The sequence below is a fragment of the Bactrocera neohumeralis genome, chromosome 2, assembly GCF_024586455.1.
Source record: "Bactrocera neohumeralis isolate Rockhampton chromosome 2, APGP_CSIRO_Bneo_wtdbg2-racon-allhic-juicebox.fasta_v2, whole genome shotgun sequence".
Lineage (NCBI taxonomy): Eukaryota > Metazoa > Arthropoda > Insecta > Diptera > Tephritidae > Bactrocera > Bactrocera neohumeralis.
In genome coordinates this window covers 12,585,155-12,611,143 of record NC_065919.1, presented here as the reverse complement: position 1 = coordinate 12,611,143, position 25,989 = coordinate 12,585,155, and the positions used below count along the sequence as shown (strand labels likewise).

General features: G+C 34.5%; 2 protein-coding genes across 2 annotated transcripts; one reads left to right on the top strand and one right to left on the bottom strand.

The window, feature by feature from the left end:
• The first annotated feature begins 771 nt into the window (after positions 1-771).
• Positions 772-19,771, top strand: LOC126767144 (probable multidrug resistance-associated protein lethal(2)03659). The gene is made up of 11 exons (XM_050484739.1): positions 772-925; positions 2,091-2,261; positions 6,084-6,169; positions 13,373-13,532; positions 13,709-14,081; positions 14,230-14,999; positions 15,099-15,938; positions 16,005-16,513; positions 16,590-17,368; positions 17,438-17,854; positions 19,226-19,771. Exons 2-11 carry the CDS (start codon positions 2,185-2,187, stop codon positions 19,262-19,264), a joined length of 4,050 nt encoding a protein of 1,349 aa, XP_050340696.1. The 5' UTR covers positions 772-925; positions 2,091-2,184; the 3' UTR covers positions 19,265-19,771.
• A 783-nt stretch (positions 19,772-20,554) lies between these two features.
• On the bottom strand, positions 20,555-25,836 carry LOC126767240 (transmembrane protein 256 homolog). The gene is made up of 3 exons (XM_050484804.1): positions 25,621-25,836; positions 25,252-25,551; positions 20,555-21,405 (listed from the first exon to the last, which is right to left on the bottom strand). The coding sequence occupies exons 1-3, from the start codon at positions 25,714-25,716 to the stop codon at positions 21,262-21,264; spliced, it is 540 nt and encodes a 179-aa protein (XP_050340761.1). The 5' UTR covers positions 25,717-25,836; the 3' UTR covers positions 20,555-21,261.
• Between the last annotated feature and the right edge of the window lie 153 nt (positions 25,837-25,989).

The following is a 25,989-nucleotide window of genomic DNA, read 5'->3' as shown; positions in this document are numbered from 1 at the left end:
TTTTCATACTTGGAGAGATTTTCTTGCAGGTACCAGGCGAAAATTCGATTCTTTTACCCTGCCTAGCATATAACAAAGCGAAGTGTGCTTGTCCAATTCCATTCTTTATGAAACCCACTCTTTCCCTAGAAAATTCTATGTTGGAATAGTTCTGAAAGTCTCCTTTACACAGCCTCAACATGCGAACTTGAGATTCGATAAATTGGAGAACAGTCGTTAGAATATTTAGCACCGCTACCACGGAATATGATTGTAGCGATAATGAAAAACTTCTGTACATTTATTGGATAAGAGAAAAAATAAATTACCAAATTTGCTCCAAACGGAACAAAACGGCACCGTGCTTACACCTTTAACTCAAAAATTTTGTAATTGTCATTCTTAAAGCTGTGAATTTTCGCAGAGAAAACGTTAAAAGCCAGAATTAAGAGAGTTGTCATGCGCGTGGCACTGACGCTGTAACAAGCGTATTAGCGCAATCGCTTACATAATAACTCCGACAAGCACCATAAAAGTGCTGACTAAGCATGCATATTGAGATACTAATATGACTATTGATATTAGCAAAAAAACATCGAGTCATTCTAAAAAATAAAATAAAAGCTTTTCAGCAATCCTCTCGTAAACAAAACAAAATCGCAACCAAGAGACTCGGCTGTGAGTGAATGCTCCGAAATTCAACGAATCAATGATCTTGCACTTGTGATAAGAGCGCGCACCGGCCGGTATAAAAGTGCGGCGCGTCTACTCTTCAGTAAGAGTCTTGCGCGAACGGTTAGAATGTGCGGAGCGCTCTTACTATTGGCAGGAGGTTCTAAATAGTGGCAGCACGCGCATTGGTAGTAAAGCGTATATTTTATTTTCGGCATCAAGGTGTTATTAAAGTGCAGTGAATTTTCGGTGGACGCTGTTTTATATGCACATTGTAAGACAAAAAGCATTATGTGCTGGTGAAAGAATAAAATTATCTTGTTGTTGTGTTTTTTAACTTCACTCTTTTACAAAATCTCAATGAAAAAAGTAAATTATTCAGTCAACGCAGCGTGTTCCAAATACATTTTGATTGAGTACACGTACTTACAAGGTTCTGAAACAATAAAAACTAAGATAAATGACAAAAAAGTACCTGGAATCTAAAAGACACGCAAAAGTTGCATAAGAAAGTGCCGAAAACAGCGAAATAAAGTTGTATAATATATTGTTAACAATGTTTTTATTTACAGTCAGTGCTGCATTTTTAATAAAAATCTAATTTGTACATATGTAATGTGCTAATCTGGTTTCATACTACCTTGCAAACGAGATTTTTTAAACGAAAAAGTTACTTGTAATTCTACGCATTATAATAAATATCTTTGCTACATATATCTAGAGACAAGTTAGACGTGATCTGGTGTGCTGACAATACAAAATTTTTTTCAAATTGTGACAAAATAAGTGCTGCACTAAAGAAGTTCTCAAAAAAATATGTTTAATTTGTATTTGATATTAAAGGGGAAACGTATTTTTTTTAGAAAAATAAAATTTTTTCATAAAAAGTGTTTTTTTTTTATAAATATTATTTTTTTTTTATAAAAATTATTTTTTTTTTATAAAAATTATTTTTTTTTATAAAAAGAATTGTTTAATAAAAATTATTCTTTTTTTATAAAAATTGTTTTTTTTTATAAAAATAATTGTTTAATAAAAATTATTCTTTTTTTATAAAAATTGTTTTTTTTTATAAAAAGAATTGTTTAATAAAAATAAATTTTTTTCATAAATTTTATTAAAAAAAAAATAAAAAATTGTTTCATAAATTTTATTAAAAAAAAATAAAACATTTTTTTCATAAATTTTATAAAAGAAAAATTAAAACATTTTTTTCATAAAAAGTATTTTTTTTTAAACAAACCTTATAAGTGTGACGAAAAAGTGTGTTCAAAACTAAAATTGGTGTTTGTGCATTTTAAAGCAATATTTTATTAGTAGTTTTGGCTGTAATGCCAGTGGTCACGCATACATTTCTCACATGCAAATAAATATAAGAGTGAATAAGCTTACTTATCACATTTGGAATACATTTTTTTATCTTCACTCTCAATTTGCAGTTAAGGTTGAAGTGTTGTGAATTTAATAAAACATCCAAGTGTCAAGCAATCACTGCCAATTTGACAACACTCGAAGACAAACAACTAAGCCGCCATGCAGTCGTTTAAGGCGGATGAGTTGCCGCAGAATCCGCGCGAACGTGCCAATCCACTCTCAGTGCTCATGTTCTGGTAAGTGTTGAATTATAGCATGAACATTGCACGTACTTACTTACATACATAGATATGTACATATTTATTATACTAAACGATAAATGTGAATTATTCAATTTTAGAATATGGTATATGGTAAAGGGTTTGCCAATAAGAGTGATATGATTTCCTTTTCAAAAAAAAACAGGCTTATTGTTAAGGAAATTCAAATGTTTTTTTTATTAACTGTGAAGTAGAATCGATACAATTAAGTTCTGAATATAACATCATTCAAATGGCCTCCACGACTTCTTTTGCAGGAACGAAGTCGATGAACCAATTTTTCGAGTACTTTTTCCACTAAATCAAGTCTTGTTATGAATAGCACGTTCAATATTGACTTCTAAAGCTTGAAGACAGCTTGGTTTATTGCTAAAGACCAATGACTTCAAATAACCTCACAAGAAGTAGTCGAATGGTGTTAAATCACAACTTCTTGGAGATCACAATTTCTTGAAATAATCGAATCTGCAAACTTTTCTCGCAATAGTTTGGTTGTTGCACGTGCTGTGTGGCACGAAGCCCCGTCTTGATGGAAAAAGATGTTGTTAAGATCAACTTCTTCCAATTGCGGCCATAAAAAGTTGGTTATCATCGATCTATACTCATTTATACTTACATACATATATTCATTTCGAAAGAAGAGCGGACCGATGATTCCACCAGACCAAAAACCACACCAAACTATCAATTTAGGTGAATGAGATGGTTGTTCATGAATAATTTGTGAATTTTCTTCGCACCAGAATCAACCATTTACCGCACCACTTTGATGAAACTGAGCGTCATCGGAAATATGATTTTCTTAAAAAAATCCTTATCGTTTTCAAGTTGTTCCAAGGCAAAAACAGCAAATTTACGACATATCCGGTGGTTCAATGGCTTCAGTTCTTGAGTGAGAACAATTTTATACGGATGCAAGACTAAATCTTTACTACAAATCTGCCAGGTTGTAGTTTGGGACAATTGCAATTCTTGAGAGCTTGGTCTTGGAATCGCCAAATTGTGATCTTCAGCAACACTAGCTTGAACGGCAGCAATATTTTCATTACGTCGAGCGGTTCTTTATCTTATTGGCACTTGAACATTATGTGAGGAAAATGTACGCTCGAAATTTTCAACAATTCGATGAATAGTGAGCACAGGTCGAAATGGTAAAACCGCACGAAAAGTTGCAATTGGAGAATGATTGTTTTGATAATAAAATTGTGTAGGTTGTAAACGTCGTTCTTGCATATATCTTTCCACGATGAAATTGTAAACATTACTAAATACAATGAAAGTAAATTACAGATCATGATATACTAAAAATTGCGAAAACGGCACTTAAAAATCATTTCATCCCTATTGGAAAACCCGGTATATGCAGCTAGTTAGCTACGTGACTTCTCTTGCCTACTTTAGCTACAAATGTAAATAGTTACATACATAATTACATACTTATGTATGTAAAAATTAATTATTTCTAAATTACATACTAATAAGTTGAATGAAGTTCTTCGATGATTGGAATGATAGCTATATCAATCACATTTCTTATGAGAAATCCGAATATAACACAAATCACCCTATGAGAATCTCGATAATTTTTTTCCTAACAAATTCATGTCAGGAGTTTCGCCTTTCTTGGGACAGTCGCTAGAAGATATACAACTACCACTGTTAATCGGCTTAACAATAAAGGATAAACAATTAATTATAAATATGGGAAATTTTTTTATTACATAATCGTTCCAAAAATAAATATTATCTTCAAAATTGGCAAACAACAATTAAAGAAATGTTAAATTTATTAAATAATATCTATAAAATAAAAATCTTCCATTTATTAATTAAGTACTATGGACTTTGAACGTGGGTAAATTTTCTGAGTGGGAAACCGTTATCGATTGCATGCACACTTACTTACTTACGTAAACGTTTGTGAACATATGGTAAAGCCTTTAAGTTCAGTGCTTATCAAAGACATTATCTGGCGATAATACTCACACGTATTTTTTGACAACAACATTATAAAACGGCGAAAATGTACAGATTTGAAAAACCGGGAGCTGATAAAACATTCGACATCTTTGTGAATTGCATATCATTGCTAATCATTATTTTTGTTAACACATTTTTTTAGAGGATTTATGACTTATTTGCTTTTACAGCACACCTGTACACAGGTATAGGTACATCTACATAATCGCATAATCTTAGCAGTGCGTAATTAGACGGTTTTGCTAAGTCATCGCCTTAATTAGTACATATTTTATACCTTACACATACACAAAAGACACCGCACAAGAATTTGATTTCGATCGTTCAGCTTGTTTGATAACTATATGCTTTATATGTCCGATCTGAACAATTTCTTCGGAGATTCCATGATTGCCTTAGACAATAATCCTTGCCGAATTTCGTGAAAATCGCGATTGATTCCGATCGTTCATTTTGTGTTCCAGCTATATGCTATAGTGGTCCGATATCGACGGTTCCGATAAATGAGCAGTTCCTTGGGGAGAAAAGGACGTGTGCAAATTTTCAGAACGATATTTTAAAAATATCGGATATGTACATACAGATGCACATGGATAAATCGACACAGCTTATAATGCTGATTATTTAAATATGTATATACTTTGTAAGATCTCCGACTTTTCCTTTTCGGTGTTACAAACATCGTGGAAAACTTAATATACCCTGTCCACGATATAAATATACATAAAAGGGATGTATTTAGTGTAGAAACTTCTCTCGAAGTAATTGTTTTTCAACTCTTACGCGGTATATGATAATTTACCACATGTCTGATGGGTCATTTCGAGTGTTTAGATTTAATCAACAGTCCTTTCGATTAGTGCCTAGTTGGTTCTTTATCAAAAGACTAAGTGAGATAAGCGGGATGATGGTGTATTTTTGTCGACTTAAAGTTAAAAAAACGTCGTATTTTAGACCAGCTAACCTTAAAAAATGTTAAGCATTTAGAAGATAATTTTCACTAGTTTCGTCCTAGTACATACTATCCTACTCGGCATTCCAAGTGGGATAACGACTCCATCCTGATAAGAACTGGAGCCGCTTTAGTGTCTGATCCGTTGAATACGGGCTAACTAAATCCGCCATGTGCTAATCAACTAAAAACTTTCAGTGGTATGAAATTAAAAAATAAACGAACGGCAAATCCACCGATCAGTCAGAATAAGTCTTGGAAAATTCGAATATGCTTGTAACAAGGTTACCTAGACAAGTCTTATGAGTTAGTTAGAGGCGATAGAGAGCACTTATGAATACCAAATTTTGAATTCATCGGAAAAATGCGCTTATTTCTTTTACTTCTAAATTAAGAATCAATTAATTGAACGAATATTCAGGTATATAAGCTATGGTCGTGCTGATCGTTAGCATGTATTTTATAATAACCGATCACTTGTATTTACTCTTGTCTCTATATTGAAATGAATGAAGTAGGGTTTATCTTGTGATCTTGTCCCGTTGAAGTTCTTTCTAAAATGTGGTTCGATGTTAACAGTTATTGAGTGTGTTTGGAAAATACGAATCTTTTTCGTTTATTCGGAAAATTTATTACTAAAGTCGACATTTTTGAGAGATAAAACCCATCAACTTTCTCAGATAACAGATGAACTAACGAAAGAGCAAATACACTCAAGCTTTAATTGCAGCTATAATTAATTTATCTTATCATTACTACTCCGTAGCACTTCACGACTATTACCGTCATTATTATAAGTAGACAAACCAAGATAATTTATGATAAATAAATTTACATTAATAAATGTTTAATGTATTTCATTGTAGCTTTACGATGCCTGTCTTCTTCAAGGGCCGCAAAAAGACTTTGGATGAACGTGATCTTTTTAGAGCTTTAAACAGTCACAGATCAGGTAAATCATCATAAACGGTATATTTGTATTGTATGTACTTATTGCTTTATTAAACTATCTCAAGTGCAATGTGAATAATTAAATTAAACAGTACTATGAAATGTGGGATAATAATAAAGTCATGAAGTAGCCATAAAGCCATAAATAAACTCCTATATTTGTATGTATAAAAGAAACTGTCGGCTAAACTTCGTATGGGAGGTTATCGTATTATTTAACTGATTTTTATTTTAGTGCATTTTTTGTACACAAATAGAGAATTACGTATTTTCGAACCATTACAAATACCCAGGAGGAAATAGAGCAATTCTTGTAATGAGTAAGGCAAACGCTAAGTAAACCGGTGTATTTTTTGCTTGGTGCATTATTCAAGTTTTATATAATAATAAAAGTGTATAGTATATTATTTAGAGGGCTCACAACTCGTCATAACTTATCGTAAAATCATAAACCACTGACTTCAAATTTCAGTAGTAATCTTTCCATGATGAAATGGCAAAACTTACTGAAGAGAAATGTCAAAAGAGCGGGGAAAAATATGACGTCGTTTGCTGTCCCTATCGGTCTACTTTTTTAGTGCCCTATTGAAAAATCCTATAGATACATACATATATGAACTCGAAATAAATTTGAAAGAACGGCAGTATCAGCCTGTCTTGTTGCCCTTGAAACCGCCAAAAAGTGAGTTTGAAATGAAAATGTCAATTATTGACCACTTTTTGGTTGAGAGATTACTAGGCGGTTTAATTATACGGTTTATTTTCCTAATGGGCATGTTTGTATGGTATTGTAAGCCTTTTGTATGTAAATAAGGAACCCCACTCATGCAAATATGTCATTCGACATGTTTTGAATAAAAATATATATTATTAAGTGTACATAAATAAATATGTATTTAATATGTATGTAAATATATATGTCAGATTCCTGAGAAATAATGCCGGCAATGTAATTTATTACCGGCACATGGAGGAGTCAAAATATGATATTATGCCAAACACTTGAAATTTGTCTTCAAATAGGTACCACCGAAAATCAGCTGAGTAAATATATGTAAATAATGCAACTGATACTACTATGACAAATGCTTTGGTGTTTCTATAAATACATACAAACATACTTAGACACATAACACATACATATGTACAAATTCATCAAAGTAAGCTCGAGTTTTGTTAACCGAAACGTTTTGCCTTACCATTTAATGGACAAAGTATTAATTGCTTCTTTATAATGGAATATTAGCTTTGAGTTTTTATTTTTTTCCAAAGTGGTATTTAATGGCAAAGCATACAGCCGCTTTGCTCTGGTAGTATTCATGTGATCTACAATTTAAATGTAAGCATTTCATGCACTTAAATGTACGAGGGTTGTTGGATAGTGACTCGTTGAACGTTTTTTATTTATCATAGGATATTTCCAATTCTTATCGGTAGCTCAAAATTTTACCAGTTTTGGTATTTTCTTTTTGGGCCCATGAACATACATACATACTCGCATTAAATTTAGTTGATATAAAATAAGTCACCGACAGATTCGTACCAAAAGAGGTTGAAGCTCGTACCAGTACCTTCTTCGACTAATTTGGCTCCTTAAGCGGTTATATACAGTTAGAAAGCCGAAAAAGCGAGTTTTCCATAATTTTTTATGAGAAAACTTTTAAATTTATTTTTCCAAAAATTTGTACACATATTATGATAGCTTTTAACTGTATTTTTATTAGATTTAGTGTTAGTAAAAATATTTATTTGGAAAAAAAATTACAGCTGATCTCCGGAAGCTCCTCTCAAAAAAGACGTATTGTGGTGACCACTATATCTCTGAACTGAATACTCTGAAATTAAAAAACCAAACAAAATTCGTTAAAGTAAACTAGTAATTAATTGGAGGAATTAGCAAAATGGAATATTTTGACAGTGATGGTTTCTAAAAAAAAATCGTTTTTTTGAAAATGCTTACTGTATATCCTAACCTCTTAACAGCAGAGAAATTTGTGGTTGTCTCTAGTTTTCTACCCTGTCATTCGATAGCATAATAAACATAATTTCGGTTTCGAAAGTATTAGCATATAATTATTGAAGCCATAACAACTCAGAATCACGATTTTTACAAACAAATATTCTTCCAAAATCCCCCAAAAGTCACTGGAGCATCAGTGTCAATTAGTATCCATTACTTCTCACGTAAGATACTTTAATTGTTTGCTTTATGATTTACTTATTAGTGAAAAACATAACCAGGTACTTTATTATCTTTGCTCAAGCGTTCGCAAGCAAAAAACGCGCTTTAATAGTTCCACAAATTTTCTCTCAACTTTGAAGTTTGCCCGCCAAGCGCCAAGACTTTGTTAGTGCAGCGCTGACGCTCATTGTTACTCAAAATCCGCCGTGCCAAATGTTCGTGCGTACTTATAAGTATGCATGTATGTAGGTTCATAGATAGGCGCATATGTGCCCAAATGTTTATGTGCTGATTATTTGTAGCGCACCATACACATTAATAAGTCAAATAGTAAACATCAACACTTACTTGACTCACACGCGTGTTCACAACAACTTAGCAGTTCAATCGTTAGTGGACGGGAGAAATTTCAATGCCGCTACGGCAAATGCGCACTCGCAAATATTGTCGCTAAAGCTTTATACCGGCACTCTGTGTATAAATATGTATGTATATACAAGTATACTTTATAACCGATTGTGTGCTTGTAAATTGACGCGGCGCTAATTTAGTAAGCAAATTATAGTAGATACATACATGCGAGTACTTATGTATGTAAGTACATATGGCAACATGTTCATCAGCATATGTTTGGTATTGGTTTAGAATTACAACTTTCTTTGCATTCGAATTATCGATTAGGATTTGCCCAATTTGAACACACACACATATACATATGTATTTAATTCTGCATTAAGCATATTGGCTAGTTTCCATTTATGAATAGTTAAACATACATGCTATGGTGGACACTAGTTGCCTGCAGCGTTAAAGGCAAGCTGTCAATTAAACTAACATAAGCGCTCATATATACCCAGACATGCGGTTGTATTTGTATGTTATTCCCTTTGTTTTGCCTGCATACCATTCCGCGCTTGATATAAGGTTTAATGAAATATTTGCTTAAGGGGCTATACCAGTGTGACGCATGAAAAATTAGGCGATTTTCGTGAATTTTTTTAAAGAAAGTATTAGATTGAATGTTTCGACGTTCTATGGACGTAATAAAGTATAGTTTTAGCTATATTAAAATTTTTTTTTTACAAAAATTTTGAAAAATAACGGATTATGTGCTGTCTGCGGAAGTGCCGAAAAAAAAGTGCCTCAACTGCGTGAGTAGCTGATACCAAAAAAATTCAAAATGTTTATTAAACTTAAATAAATATACATATTTTCTATACAATGAACTACGATCTTTGAAAAATATCAAAAATTAAGAAAATGGCGTAATTTAGAAAAAAAAATCGTTTTTTTTTTTACGAAAAAAATTGTAATTTTTTTAATGCCAAATTGACAATCAACCAATCAAAAAAATGATCGTAGTCCATTGTATAGCAAATGTATTCAACTATACCCAGCTTTAATTTGAAGTCGATCGGTCAATTTCTCGTTGCGTTATGATGTCAGCAATTTTGAAAAATGTCGTTTCGAGAAAAACGCGTTTAAAGTTTCCCTTATATACATATGTATGTACTTATGTTTGCACGCCTGAGCGGTCGCCGTTTAGAACGCTGCCGTTCAAAAACTATTCAAGATACGACCTTGCCGATTTCACAGGATATTTTTGAATATATAAACTATCGAAAAAGCAAAAAAAAATTTTTTTTTTAAAGTGTCACACTGGTATAGCCCCTTAAATAAAGGGTGATCCATTTCGAGGTTCGCTACTTTTTTTTAAAGAAAAAACACAGAATCTTTAAATTTAATGGGGAGTGTTTATTATCATTCGAAAAAGCATTCTTTGGCATTTATTTTTTGAAGATCGCTTTCAAATGTTGGGTGCGGCTACGTCTCAGATAGTCCATCCGTTGAATCCAATTTTCGATGACTCGTTCGAGCATTTTGTCTAGTAACTGACGAATGACACGCGTGATGTTTTGCTCCAAGGCCTAAATAAAAGCGGGATTGTCCGCATAGACTTCAGACTTTACATATGCCTACAGGACAAAGTCTAAGTCTTGCGCAAAATGTGCCTCATTGCTGAACATAATTTGGCTCGAACTTTGGTTTAACTGAATATTTGGAAAATCTTCTTATAATTTGTGTTTGTTATAGTTGTAATATATCACTATTCATTCATTCATCATTTTTTCGGTTTTGCAAGCGACATATCGATTAGATCTCGAATTTTAGAAATGTGTATCAAAATTAGTTAGTCGGTGGGTAGAAGCCGTTGAGCAGAGGAGCAATAATGCGCTGAAGGTTGCTGAAGGCGTGTATTATCGGGAAATATGATTCAGTGTCATATGTACTTCAGCGTTTTTGAAACCGAGGTTGCTGCCATTAAGGTAAGCGGTCAATCTATTGTGCTTGAGTGCAGCCTTCTTCAGAGAAGTGACTGCCTTTTCTGATAGCTAGGCGACGACACTAGCCTTGAGCTCACTAAATGTGCATTCAAGAATGTTAAATATCAACTCAAAGAGCTTCTTTTGTACTTATAAATTATCCATATCTGATACTGCAATTAATCGGTTTTGATCAGACAATATGTCAATATGTTTAGATCTCCACCCTCACTTCTAGTTCATTTGGCTTTTTAATACTGATAATCCCGACAGTTGCTTTATCGAAGACCTGTATAAAAAAGTTTTTGCATTTGACTGACAGTTAAAACGCAATCATTTATTTACAGAAAAAACTTTCACAAGTTCAAACATGTGGCAAGATTCAATGATAATAAAATATCTTATCTATGTACTCACACATAACCACTTTAGTAGCCTTTTGTCACCCATCGCATATTAGCAATTCAACATAGCACTTGCGTTTATAACTTTTATAACATAACATACATATATACATATGTAGATATATATATATGGTATATATCGTTTGTTTATAAAATATTAAAGGCTAATATTATATCATAATCTTCAGTGCTTCAGTCATAACAAGTGTGTTTATTCACTTAGTTTCAAGCAGAATCTTTAGCTCCAGGAAATGTTAATGCCCAAATGGAACTATTGAAACTAGTAAAATTAATTACGAGTAGTAAATGTTTATTAAATAGGAGTCCAAGTAGAATCCAAAATCTTATCTTCATAAATGTAGATGTACATATATCCACGTAACCTATTTATCATCCATCGCAGACAAAATATACATATGTATATACACCGCTCTAATAGATCTTGCGTTTATAACTTTTTACGTAGTTTCGAAAAATAAATATACATATATACATTGTGACAAAAAGTTCCCGAAAATTGTACATAAAACGCATACACATATACATACATATATACATTGTGACAAAAAAGTACCCGGAAATTGTACATAAAAATATTTAATTTTTCATCAATATTTATTTTGCCGCTCTCAAAGTAATCCCCACCAGATGTAGTACACTTATGCCAACGAGTTTTCCAGTCTTCGAAACACTTTTCTTAAGCACTATTTGGGATGACTTTCAGTAAAATTTCTTTTATCTCTTCCATCGACTGAAAACGTGTTCCACAGAGCGGCAATTTCAGCTTGAGGAACAAGAAAAATTCACACGGAGCCAAATCTGCTGAATACAGTGATTGATCGATGTTATTCATTGCATTTTTGGCTTTAAATTCGATCACAATCGTGGCTCAATGCATGGTGCATTATCATCGTGTAAAATCCAAGAATTGTTCTTCCACAATTCCGGCCGTTTTCGACGGATGTTCTCACGCAAACGCCTCAGTACGGCCAAATAGAACTCCTTATTGACCGTCTGTTTCTCCGGAACAAATTCATGACGCATCAAATCACGAATATTGAAATAAACAATATCACCTTGACTTTTGACCGGCTTTGGTGAGTTTTTTTTTTTGGTTTCAGCCCCTCCTTTGCAATGAGTTTTTTTTTTTTGGTTTCGGCCCGTTTTTCCCTTCCATTGCAATGATTTTTGACTTGTTTGCTTGTCAAACTCATAAGCCCATGTCTCATCGGAAGTTATAATGCTCTCCATGAATGTCGGAATTCGCACGATCAAACATGTCCAAAGAGACCTGTTTACGGTACTCTTTTTGAAAAAAATTCAGCTTTATCGCGACGAGTCGAGCAAGAACGCGTTTCATACCCAAAATATCCACCAAAATCATTCGAATGGACTCGCGAGAGTTGTCAAGCTCACTTGTCATCTGTCCAACACTTGTCAGACGATTTTCATGCACCATATCCTTTACTTTTTTAATATTTTCATCAGTTGATTAGGTCGAAGGTCGTCTAAAACGAGGCATGTCTTTAACGATCTGCATTGTTTATTCGTGATCATTTCGCCACATTTTTAACTAATATCGTGCTGCAACCACCGCATTCGCTTGATTTACCTTCGTGTAACTTCTGGCCATTCAGAAAACTCACATGACCACTCCGAGGACACCGTTTTGACTCAATTGAGGATATAAAAGCTGAATCGAAGAAGGCTCTGATGGCCATCACGACGGAGGATTTTTCCAAGTGCTATGATGACTGGAAAATTCGTTGGCATAAATGTATTTGCAGCAGGAGGGGATTACTTTGCAGGAGATGAAATGGACAAAATTCACCTTTCAATTTGATCACAGTAGTATATTAAATAGGGGGCCTACTAGACATTACCAAAAAAATTACTTTTCTAAACTTGAAACAATGGAACGAATTTCAATTTGGTTGGAGCTCCCGCTTCGCTTTAAATAATATTTTGTGGCAATCAACAAGTTCTTTTTTAATCAAAAAGTTGCCGACTTATCCACCAGCCCTGCTGATATCAATGCTTGCCTGCACATAAAATCAGCTACCGCTAGGTAAAATGCATTAATTCGAAAATGAAATTAATATATTCTATGGTGCGTTGCACATAATAAAACAACAATGAATAATTAACGCAATGATCGCGTCTTAACTGTGTTGTATCGTATAAATATGAAATGTAATCGGTGCAACATATAAAACTGCATCAATCATTAAACGCTTGTATGTACATATGTATGTATGGTATGTTTGTCTGTAAAAGCCTCTCCTTGTTTTCAGCTACGTTGGGAAACAAGATGGGCGTAGCTTGGGAAGCGGAGATCGATAAGAAACGACAAAAGCACCAGGAACCCAAACTGCTGAACGCGGTGCTGCGCGTTTTCGGTGCGCGCTACGCGTTGCTGGGCTTAATATTATTCCTGCTAGAAATCGGCTTGCGGTGAGTAACATTTCCTGTACAAGTCAGCTGATTATTACATAGTTAACCATTGATAAATAAGCACTGTCCTCATATGGATGATACCTATATGCACAGACTATAGTACATCCGTCAGTACAAGCTAAACTTGAACCAATTAACTATTTATATATGTATGTAATTCTATATTTCTTCAGTGTTACGCAGCCACTGTTTCTTGGTGGCCTTGTTAATTACTATGCCAATCCGGCTAACGACGAGAGCCTCAACACAGGCGTTCTGTACACCCTGGGTGTGATAATGTGCAGCGCGCTGAATGTGCTGTTCATGCATCCGTACATGATGGCCGTGCTGCATACGGGCATGAAGGTGCGCGTTGCCTTGTGCAGCGTGATTTATCGAAAGGCGCTGCGCTTGAGCAAGACGGCGCTTGGCAGCACCACAACCGGCCAGGTAGTGAATTTGTTATCAAACGATGTGGGCCGTCTGGATACGTCACTCATACAGATGCATTATTTATGGCTGGGACCGGTGGAGATAATAGTAATAACATTGCTTATGTACCGAGAGGTGGGTATGATAAAGTAGCGGATTTATGAAGCGGCCGAATGTCGCTATCAAAAGTGAAAAGTGAATTGACGGTGACGTGCCAATAACACTGCACATGTCCTTGGACTCATGTCAATTTTTATGTGTTCTTATTTTTATACAATTTTAGATTGGCGTCTCCTCGCTGTTTGGCGTTGCTTTTATGTTGCTCTTCCTGCCGCTGCAAGCGTATCTCGGCAAGAGGACATCAGTGTTGCGGCTGCGTACAGCTCTGTGTACCGATGAGCGTGTACGTATGATGAACGAAATCATATCGGGCATACAGGTGATCAAGATGTATGCGTGGGAGAAGCCCTTCGGCAAGATGGTGCAATATGCGCGTCGCAAAGAAATGAAATCCATACGTAACGTCAACTACATACGTGGTATTTTGCAGTCGTTCATCATGTTCATGACGCGTGTGTCCGTCTTTGCCAGTTTGGTGGGTTATGTTCTGCTCGGTCAGCTCTTGACCGCGGAGAAGGCTTTCGTCATCACGGCCTACTATAATATATTGCGCAACACAATGACTGTCTACTTCCCCTTGGCCATTTCGCAATTCGCCGAGACATTGGTTTCACTAAAACGTATCGAAAAGTATTTGCTGTATGATGAGACCAAAGTGAAGGATCGCTCTGATGATAACGAACATGAACACAAAACAATAAAGCAAACGTATATCATCGAAGAGAATGAAAAAACGCTAACACTAAATAATGGTCTAAAGCCATTACAAACTAATCCAGAGGAGAAGCAAGTTATACCGGGCATTGAGATACATAAATTGAAGGCGAAATGGGATCGCTCTATGTCGGAATACACATTGAACAATATCGAACTGAAGGTGAAACCACGTACGCTGGTGGCTGTTATTGGGCCAGTGGGCTCTGGCAAATCAAGGTGAGTGCGCGTTACTATGTGATGCACTGTTAATGTTTGCAGGCTTTCTGGCGCAACCGCATTTGGAATTTTTTCTTATTTATATTTTCTCATTTTCAGTTTAATACAAGCCATACTTGGCGAACTACCCGCCGAATCAGGTTCCATCAACGTACAAGGCACCTTTTCGTACGCCTCTCAGGAACCTTGGTTATTCACCGGTACCGTCCGTCAGAATATACTTTTTGGTTTACCAATGGACAAGAACCGTTATCGCACGGTAATAAAGAAGTGCGCGCTGGAACGCGATTTCGAGCTGCTACCTTTTGGCGACAAAACTATAGTGGGTGAACGCGGCACCTCGCTTTCAGGCGGTCAAAAAGCGCGTATCAGCTTAGCGCGCGCAGTCTACCGTAAAGCCGACGTTTATCTGTTAGATGATCCATTAAGCGCGGTGGACACGCATGTCGGTCGACATCTTTTCGATCAATGTATGCGCGGTTTCCTGCGGGAAGACATAGTAATATTGGTTACACATCAGCTGCAATTTCTGGAACAGGCCGATATTATTGTTATAATGGATAAGGGTAAACTGAGTGCTGTGGGTACTTATGAGTCGATGCGCAGAAGTGGTCTGGACTTTGCTAAATTGTTGGTGGCGCCCGATTTAAGTGCCGATGCGGATGGTGCTGCTGGCGACGCTGAAAAGAAGAGTCTGTCACGTCAGAATAGCCGACAACGCCAGAACAGTATTTCGTCCATGAGCTCCATAGCTGAGTCAGCAGCAGGCGAAGCGCCTACGCAGGTGCAGGAGAACCGGGAAGAGGGTAAAATCGATTGGTCACTGTATACTAGATACTTCACCGCAAGTGGCGGTTACTTACTCTTCGCAGTAACTATGTTCTTTTGCGTGGCTGCGCAGGTTCTAGGATCTGGCGGTGACTACTTCCTATCTTACTGGTGAGTTCAACTTGCAAGTTGTATTTTATAAGAGAAACATTAATGGTGATTTCTCATTGTTTGCAGGGTAAACAAAAATGAGGGTAGTACAGAAACAGAATCCAAAAATTTTGGCGCTCGCATAATCGGTCGTCTTTACGGTCGCGATGTACGCATAAATAATGAAACGGATCCCACTGACATTTACATATTCTCGGCCATTATTTTGGCGACTGTTATTTTCTCACTAAGTCGCAGTTTGCTTTTCTTCACAATGGCGAAACGCTCTTCGATTGCCTTGCACAATGCCATGTTCCGCGGTCTCACACGCGCCTCCATGTACTTCTTTCACACAAATCCCTCAGGCCGTATATTGAATAGATTCTCAAAGGATTTGGGTCAGGTGGATGAAATTCTACCATCGGTGCTGATGGATGTTCTACAAATCTTTTTAGGCTGTGCGGGCATTGTGGTTGTAATAACGGTTGTGAATTTGTGGAACTTGCTAATCACAGTTGTGCTTTGCGTAATATTTTATTTTCTACGTGCATTTTATTTGAACACCTCAAGGGATGTGAAACGTCTGGAAGCAGTCAGTAAGTTGATTAGAAAATATATCGCATTTTATATAATATTTTAATTAATTTTACTTATTCCTTCCACTTTATATAGCACGTTCACCAATTTACTCCCACTTGGGCGCCTCACTGAGTGGCCTATCTACAATACGCGCCTTCGGTGCTCAAAAAACCCTAATAACCGAATTTGATAATTATCAGGATATGCACAGTTCCGGTTATTACATGTCTTTGACCACAGCTCGTGCTTTTGGCTACTGGCTCGACTGTTTCTGTGTCGTCTACATAGCTGTCACAGCACTAAGTTTTTTCGTATTCTCACCGAAGAACAGCGGAGATGTGGGCTTGGCCATAACGCAAGCTATGGGCTTGACCGGCATGGTACAGTGGGGCATGCGTCAGTCAGCTGAGTTGGAGAACAATATGACGTGTGTTGAGCGTGTAGTTGAATACGATCAAATCGAACCAGAAGGCGAACTGGAGAGTAGACCTGGTAAGAAACCACCGAAGACATGGCCGGAAGATGGTAAAATTAAATTTGATAAGCTCAGTTTGCGGTATTTCCCTGATCCAAAGTCGGAACGTGTGTTGAAATCTCTAAATCTCGAAATACAATCCTGCGAAAAGGTTGGCATTGTAGGTCGCACGGGCGCCGGCAAATCATCGCTCATCAATGCGCTGTTCCGCTTGTCATACAATGATGGTTCGATAATAATCGACACCAGAGATACCAATGATTTGGGTTTGCATGACTTGCGTAGTAAAATCTCCATAATACCACAAGAACCGGTGCTCTTCTCGGGCACAATGCGTTACAATCTCGATCCATTTGACGAATACTCTGACGCCAAGTTGTGGGAGGCGCTTGATGAAGTATGACAAAACTTATGAAGTACATGCCATACTTGAGTTTTTATAATCGCATAATATATATATTTTTAGGTTAAATTGAAAGGTGTCGTATCGGAGTTGCCAAGTGGCTTGCAGAGTAAAATTTCAGAGGGTGGTGGTAATTTCAGTGTCGGTCAACGACAGTTGGTATGCCTGGCACGTGCTATACTGCGTGAAAATAAAATTCTTGTGCTGGACGAGGCAACGGCAAATGTGGATCCACAGACTGATGCACTCATACAATTGACAATAAGAAGTAAATTCAAACACTGCACGGTTCTCACAATTGCGCATCGTTTGCACACGGTCATGGACTCGGATAAGGTGTTGGTCATGGATGCTGGGCGTGCGGTGGAGTTCGGTTCACCATTTGAATTGCTGACTGAAAGCAAAACAAAGATATTCTACGGCATGGTAAAGCAGGCGGGTAACAGCACTTTCGACAATCTGCTAACAGTGGCACAAAAGGTAAGGTTTATGACTATGGTTAAAACATTTATGAAGAAAATTGTGAAAGTAATTGCAGAGCCTCTCAAGTCATTTAATAGCTATATACGAAACAAAAGTAAAAAGAACATTTGCGATTTTGAAAAGTTCGAAATATCGGCGAGTGATATTTTATCTATGAATGTTATACCCTGAACAGGGTAAATTAAGTTTGCTAATGCGATGTTTGTAACACTCAAAGGAAACATCGTAGACCCTATAAAATATATATCTATCGATATCGATTTAGCCTTGTCCATCTGTCTGTCTGTAAATATGTACGTGAACTACGAAATTTGGCAAGGATTATGGTCTAAGGCAATAATACAGTCTCCGAAGAAATTGTTCTGAACGGATTACTATAGCATATAGCTGTTATACAAACTGACCGATCGGAATCAAGTGCTTCCATGTAAAACTCTTTCATTTGACTAGGTATCTTCATGAAATTTGGCAAGCATTATGGTTTAAAGCAATAATACAGTCTCCGAAGAATCTTCTTCTTCTTCTTTATTGGCCTAGACACCGCTTACGCAGTTATAGTTTACAACAACACGCCAGTCGTTCTTCCTTTTCGCTGTTTGGCGCCAATTGGAGATTTCGACTGTAACCAGGTCATTCTCCACCTGGCCATTCCAACGGAGTGGAGGTTTCCTCTTCCTCTGCTTCCCCGGCGGGTACTGCTTTGAATACTCTAAGAGCTGGAGTGTTCCATTCATAAATCTTCCGCAGAACATTTCTCTCAAAAACTCGTAACGCAGGAGTATGGAGCCATGTATAGAAATTCACGCAAGTGAGGAAAGTTCTCTGAGCGCCATTTTCTTGGAAGTGGCCAGAAACGATTCTTTTACATACATATGCAGCTCACGACTTTCGGTCTTTTTCAAGTATCCTCTGGGAGCTTTAGTGTTGGGCTGAAGAAACCGAAACCTATATCCTCAAAAAAACATCCGCTTGAAGGCGCGCTAAAGTGAGAAGGTGAAACATCCCTCCCCAGGTTTGTGCGCTAGGTTCAGAATCCGCCACGTAAAAAACACCCCCAATGAAAAGAAGAAACTGAACACTTTCTTCCTTTCATTGGGGGTGTTCAGACAAATATAGCTGCCATCTTAACTATACAATTCGAATCAGGAAACTTTTTTTATCTGTGAAGGGTATTATAGCTTCGATGCAACCAAAGTTTTCATATTTTCTTGCTTTTTTTGTCATAATCGAATTTTTAATTTCTTCATAAAAATGCAAGTAATATTATAATGAGTTATAATGACAATTAATTCTGAAATATACAATATTTTTTTTACTAAAAGTAAGTAAAAGCGCTCAACTAAAGCCACAATTTCTATTCTTTTACAGGCGCATGAGGAGAATTTGCGCGCGAAAAAGGATTCTTGACATTTCTCCGTACCGAAAGTATTCAAAGAATATTTGCTTAAGTTTCTAGAGCCGATATCAAATCATCCTGCGAATGTGCGTATACAAAAAACTCTCACCGATGCGACGCATCACAAATTTCTCGGATAGCAGGAACCGAACAATGGCAGTGTAAATGGGAGCGAAACACGTAGATTATCATATCGAGGCTTATTTTTATACAGTACTTAATACAATTAACTAAATTAGTATGGTAAATTATTGTTTAGTGAAATAATCAAGGCGCTTGTATGCGTGTCTATAGTAACTGTGTGCTTTGAACATGGCAAAATGTAACATATACACCTACATATCTGAACGAATGCTAATTTTATGTGCCATACGTGGCATGGAAATGTGAAAATTGACCTGAAATTTGCAAATTCTACATATCCACAAACAAAAGTGAGAAATTAAAAGCGTACATTTATGGTGATTCTAATTGCTTTAGTAAAGATAATCACGATTGAAAAGAAATTAAATCAAAAACACTATGCAAACTGAGACAATAAAGAAGGAAACAACAACAAATAGCGAACAACAGACGCTATGGTTGGGCGCGTGCAATAATGAGTTTAGAGCTCAGGTCTAAACGCTGTAAGACAGCTTTACTATTAGCATATAAACAACTACATACATATATATGTACATACATACATACGCAGCAGCTAATTTTGTGGCATAATTATGTATATTATAAAAGAATTTAATTGAGCAATTTTACTTTTTTTCTAATTGAAGCAAATTGTTTAGCTTGGCTGACACAAAAAAATTAATACACATAAAAATTAACTTACATATATATGTATGTATGTTTATAGATATACTACTCACACACACATTTTGTATGCGCCTATCGTAAAGAGAGCATTATAAATTCTTTTTTTTCCACTTAATGAAGTAGTGATTTGTGATGAATTAGAATTTTGTTTTGTGTACTGTAAACGCTTACGCGCCAGCATAGTTATTTGAAGTAAAAAACAGCTTCAAAGCAAACTTATATCGTATGTGTTCCAATTGTGAAACTCGTTGACAATATTAGGGCATAAACTTTGTGGTTTTAAATGTTTTTACCAGTAGTAGACAGAAGCTTTATTTTAACAACACAGCAAACGTAGAACATTTTGTGTCATCTAAGAATTTAAGAAACGTGTGTATTAAACAAAAATACACACAAAAATATATGTTGTGCATATAGAATTTTTATGAAATCATAGCATCAGAAACGTTTTTGTATGTAATATAACGCATATATAGTACAAAAATAATAAATACATTGTTTTATATAATGTTGTATTTTAGATTTATTACTGTTAAAGAGATTGTAATGTGTGCGCAGCCGCAAATCAATGAAAATTATGTAGTTTTGAGTATGCATTTAAAATTCATACATAGCTTTAGTAATAATTTACAACTATTAACGACATTGATTCTTCCAGTAAACACTGATTATATCAGTACTAGTTATAAACGTTAGATATATGTAGATACATAAATATATAATGCTATAATAAATATTTACAAAATGCAAAATGCATTTATATAATTTACTTAATTCAAATTGCAAATGAAATTATATGTAGTGATAAGAAAGAATTAAATAAAAAAATAATAATCTCAAAGATTCCAAAAAAATTATTAAATAAATGTAATTTACGCTATGCACCCATACTATTGTGCGCGATGCAAAGTTTACAGCGTTAAATAAATAAATTAATTAATTAATTAGTAGTAATAAGTACACTAAAACGATTTATTTAAAGAACTTTGCCATAAATAAATGATTTATTCGAAAATCTTAACAACTAATGCTAAAACGATATGCAATCTCCATACGTAATTAATTCTCTTTGTTTTTGTGATTTTCCATCGCTCACAATTGCATGGGAAGATAAGCAAATATACATTTTTTGTTTGCATACTAGCGTATATGTAACAAACGACAATAAATAAATGGTATCAATCAACAATACATGGCCTTAAAAGATTAGCGAAAGCCAAGCCACGATAAGGCAAAAGCCACCACATGTTGCCACCGGTATGTAAGTTCTGTCGCCAGTCAAAGCGCGATGGTAGAGTACACCGCTAAACAGTATAGTGCCCACGGCCATCAAGGAGCCGGTCTGCAATGAATGACAGTTAATACAAAAATTTTAATGGCATTATGAAACCACAAATGAAAGGACAATAAGGCAAATTCCTTGCTAAATGGAAATTACATGTGTATGTTTGGTAGTATGTAAAAAAAAATAAATATATATACATATACATACAATATGTAATGATGTAAGCAACACTAATTAATGCAGAAGTGCGAAAAATATAAAAAAAAAACTTTCTTGAATATGTCATTTTGGCATTACTAAATTGTTTTTACAAATATGGGCTTAAATAATACACATAATCGACAGCAGTTAAAGGGCTCCTAATGTAAGTACATTTTATATTTTTATGTAAAAGCAAATGTAAAACGATAACAATGATCTTAACATACTAAAATATTGCTTTTTGTGTTTTTAACGCGGTTAGATATCCGAAATAAGAGCCCTTGGCCGGATAAAATCTGTGTCAATTCCGGTGCGTAGAATCTTCTGTTTTGGGAATTGACTATTAAATACTGGTTTTAAGCCGTGTTTAAATTCAAATTGAGGGAATTAAAAAAATTGGGATAGTTATTTCATTAGAGCTAACAGATAATCTACAAGTTTTCTGGTATTTCTAACGTCGAAAATATTTGAAATTTATAAAAATAATTTTGGTTTACAGTTGAAACTATTCAAAAAGCACAAAATTTCAGCTAAAATCCATTAAAATGTGCTACCGTTATGCAGTGAAATCCACATTGTCCAAAATATTTATACCTCTATTACGGTTTTCAACACCAAAGCTTTTTTTAGCCATTGAAAAAATACTATGATTTTTCTTGTAATTATTCAAAAAGCTCAGAACTGTGCACTGAAATTTCTTAAAATGTGTTTCCATACAACAAATTAACATTACATAAAGTATCCAATCAAATCCACATAATCTCTAGCGTGAAAATAGCAACAAAGGTTAAACATAAAAAAATATCAAAATTGTAAAAACACAATTACTGTTATGAATTTTCTGAAATAAGTTTTTCTCTAATATTAAATTGAGTTACATTAAGAAATTATAAATTAGTTATATTTCAAACTAATTTTTTGTGTTCAATGAAGCCAAAACATATGTACTATGTAATATGGAAATTACTTAAAAATCAAAACACAATATGCATATAAAATGCTTATTTCAACAAATGCATTTATTTGAATACAGATATGGGCGTGAACCCAAATAAAATTCTAAATATACAAAAAAAAAAAAACTTGGAGCACTGAGTGAGACAGTCTCATAGCGAAGACTAACTCTAGCGGGTGTCATTCAAGAATAAGTTCAAGCAGCAAAAAACACATATAGTACTTGAAACAAGAAAAATAAATATAACTATATGATAAAACTTAGGAAACTCTTGTAACTAATAAATAATATAAACATATTTATATTTATTTATTAAGTAGTAGCAGTAAGTGTAAAAATCAGCTGATTGTTGGCAAATATAGCTTTGCATCTGCAAAAACTTTAGTGGTTGTTAAAAAACATACATACAAACATACATATTAACTTATTAAAGTAATTTAATTAGTCTTAGCTACTAAAAGGTTGCTCTTTATTGTGCTTGTAGGTAATCTTAGGTAATACTGCTTAAAACAGGTTATGTTGTAAACACAACAAAAAATAATATTTTTTATGACGAAAAATCATTGATAAACACAACTAATAAAATATTTATTTATAAAAATAAAAAAAATAAAAAAACGAACTTTAGAAGAATTAAGTCAATTACTAGATCATACTTTATGCTATATAACAAAAAAATATATTTTGTATGGATTACTGAAAGTCATGTGATTATAGCAATTCACCAACACCTTAAGCATTGGACTCAACTGTATTTTAATATCAACTTCAAAATCATTATATAGAAGAGTTAGGTTTTAATTTATATATGTATATAGATATGTACATGGTCTTACGGCTTCACCACCTGCAGTGTTGCTTGAAAGTTGCAATAAAAAGCATTAAAATCAACACTGAATTACCTTGAACCGCCGCATGATTATAAGTTTTAAAAATTTTAGACTTCGGACTAGTACATTATGAATTTCTTAGTCTACACCATGGCGATTCAACATCATTTTCATTAGTAGGTTGTTTCGAAAAAATTCAAGGTGATTTACCAAAATAGTTTATAAGAAATGAATCTATATTAAATTCATAAAATAACCTAATGTTTTTCTGAACAATCAGCAGTAAATTTTAAAAGTAACAGTCAAAAAAAAATTACAAAAAATATTGTTCACCTGAAAATTAATTATTGTTGCCAGCAATAATTACTTCCGGAAAGTTGTATATTGATAATAACTTTCCACACACTCTGAGTAACTCAAGTTGTTAAGAAAATCCGTTCAAAAAAACTTTAAAGAGTATACCAGCTCACATAAAAATTTACAAGTTAGCGCCTATAAATTTTCATAATTTTTTACCTACTAAATACGGGCACGACACTATGTGCTATGTAAAACCAAAAAACCCTGAGCACTCAAACAAAATGACAAAAACCGCCTCTTGCAACTGATGTGTTAAACTCACGGAAATTTTATTTCTAAATTCTTTTTAAAATCGCTTAATATTTGAATGGTACATTCGTTTAGAATTGAAATTTCAGCTGCAAGTGGTAAAAAGTTAGTTTCCACAAATTAAATATAAACATGAACTCAAGCTTTAATACGAACTTATGGCGAAATGCTCAAATAGTATAAATGTGCAGTGTTATAAAAAATAATACGTAGCATACCAATACATACATTGAATTTATGCGCAAATAATGAAATATTAAATATATTACGTAAACAAGAGAAAATATCAATAAAAGTGTTTAATTTAAAACATGTTCTTCCGCACTTTTTGAATAAACGTGTTTGGAAAAAATTGAAATTGAAAAAACAATTGAATACTCTGCAACGTTTACATGTATAAATTTTGTAAATCTTAAAGTAATCATATATGTAGATAATTGCTGGAAATAAAGTCTTTTAACAGACAATAAAATATAATATTTAAGTATAAATGCAGTTTTTATGAACAGTGGTGTGAGCATGTTTTTAAATTCGGCTGAATTTTGATTAAGGAGGAGTAAAGGTTTTGAAATGTCCTAAATAAATGCATTATATCTCAAAAAGATTGTGATCGATTTTCAAGTCGATTGGAGCAATATTGTCGAAGATACGAGTATTTTTATATCTGTCTTATGAGCGTTTTTCATCAGGTTTCAAAACTTAAAAACGTTTTTCCCTTAACTCACGTCTTTTTTCAAATTTATTAATACTTTTTCAATTTACAATAACAAAACTACCAATTTTTTTCGAAAAAAAATCCCTTTTTTTCTTCAAAGTGTTTCCTAAAAAGTGAAAATTTTAAATTTACCGTTACCTGTACAAAAAGATTATCTAACGATATAATTTTATTTCATTATTTTTTTTTGTTTCAGATGATCTAGCACTGAATTAAGAGGGGCATCGCAATTCAATTTTTTCGACACACTCTAGAGTTGTTGTTGTTGTTTTAACGGAAATTCAATCCCCGTTGGGATGGTAAATGTCATTTGTGTTGTCGTCGATGTCATCTAACGACACACTCTAGAGTCATTATTGCCGTTGCCGTTTTTTTATATTTCGCAATGAAAATTTAACAGAATATTCAAATGTTATACTATAAAGTTAAATTGGTTTTTAAAACAGATTTTCACTGCTCTCAATATGAGTAAAAATTAGTTTTTTTAGTTTTACTTTTACATTATTACAAAATTTCTATTTAGTAAATTAGATATTGCACAAGTTGTCAATCTAAGAAACTTGATGATGATTGAAACAGTATGATGAACTTACCAATAACGGTTTGCGCACCAGCGGCATTGCTAAAAGTGCAAATGAATGAAGAAAATGGAAACGATTCGCTGTTTCAAAAACCGTCCTAGACTCTGTTTTATCTTCTGAATTGGGAAATTTTGCAAAAATATGTTTGCCATAGGCACCCATAATCACAGCACTTGCGCCACATAAACCCGCTAGACGTACGAAGTTGTATTGCCTGCCAGCCAACTCCCACAATGGTAAGCGCACAGGTGGTGGTGGAGGCGCAGATAAAGTTGCCTTCGGTGCCGGCAATTTGCGTGGCAAAAGCGCTTCCTAAGCATAACATTGAAATGGTAAATAGTAAAGTAAGAGGGGAAAAAAACAATGTCTTGCACAACTTACAGTGCTTTTAATCACATCCGCCGCAGTCGATAGTAGCGCTTGGCTAATTGGATTGCCAAAAATTAGATAACCAACCGAATCTCCTAATGAAGACATTATTTGCTACGATTTTGTACCTTTTGTTTACAATGTTGGCAAACTTTGAAGTAAATAACTAATTGATAAGCCGCTGTTGCCGCGGTCTATTATTGCGAAAATTCAATACACTTTTTTGTATGGTAGGTACGGGAACAAGACACAGGGTGTTTATGAAGATTTATGAAAGTAAAAAAGTAACATAATTTATATTTATAAAACCAAAAAATGTATTTGTAAATATTAACCAACAATGTTCTTGTATGGTATGAAAACAATATGACACCAATATAT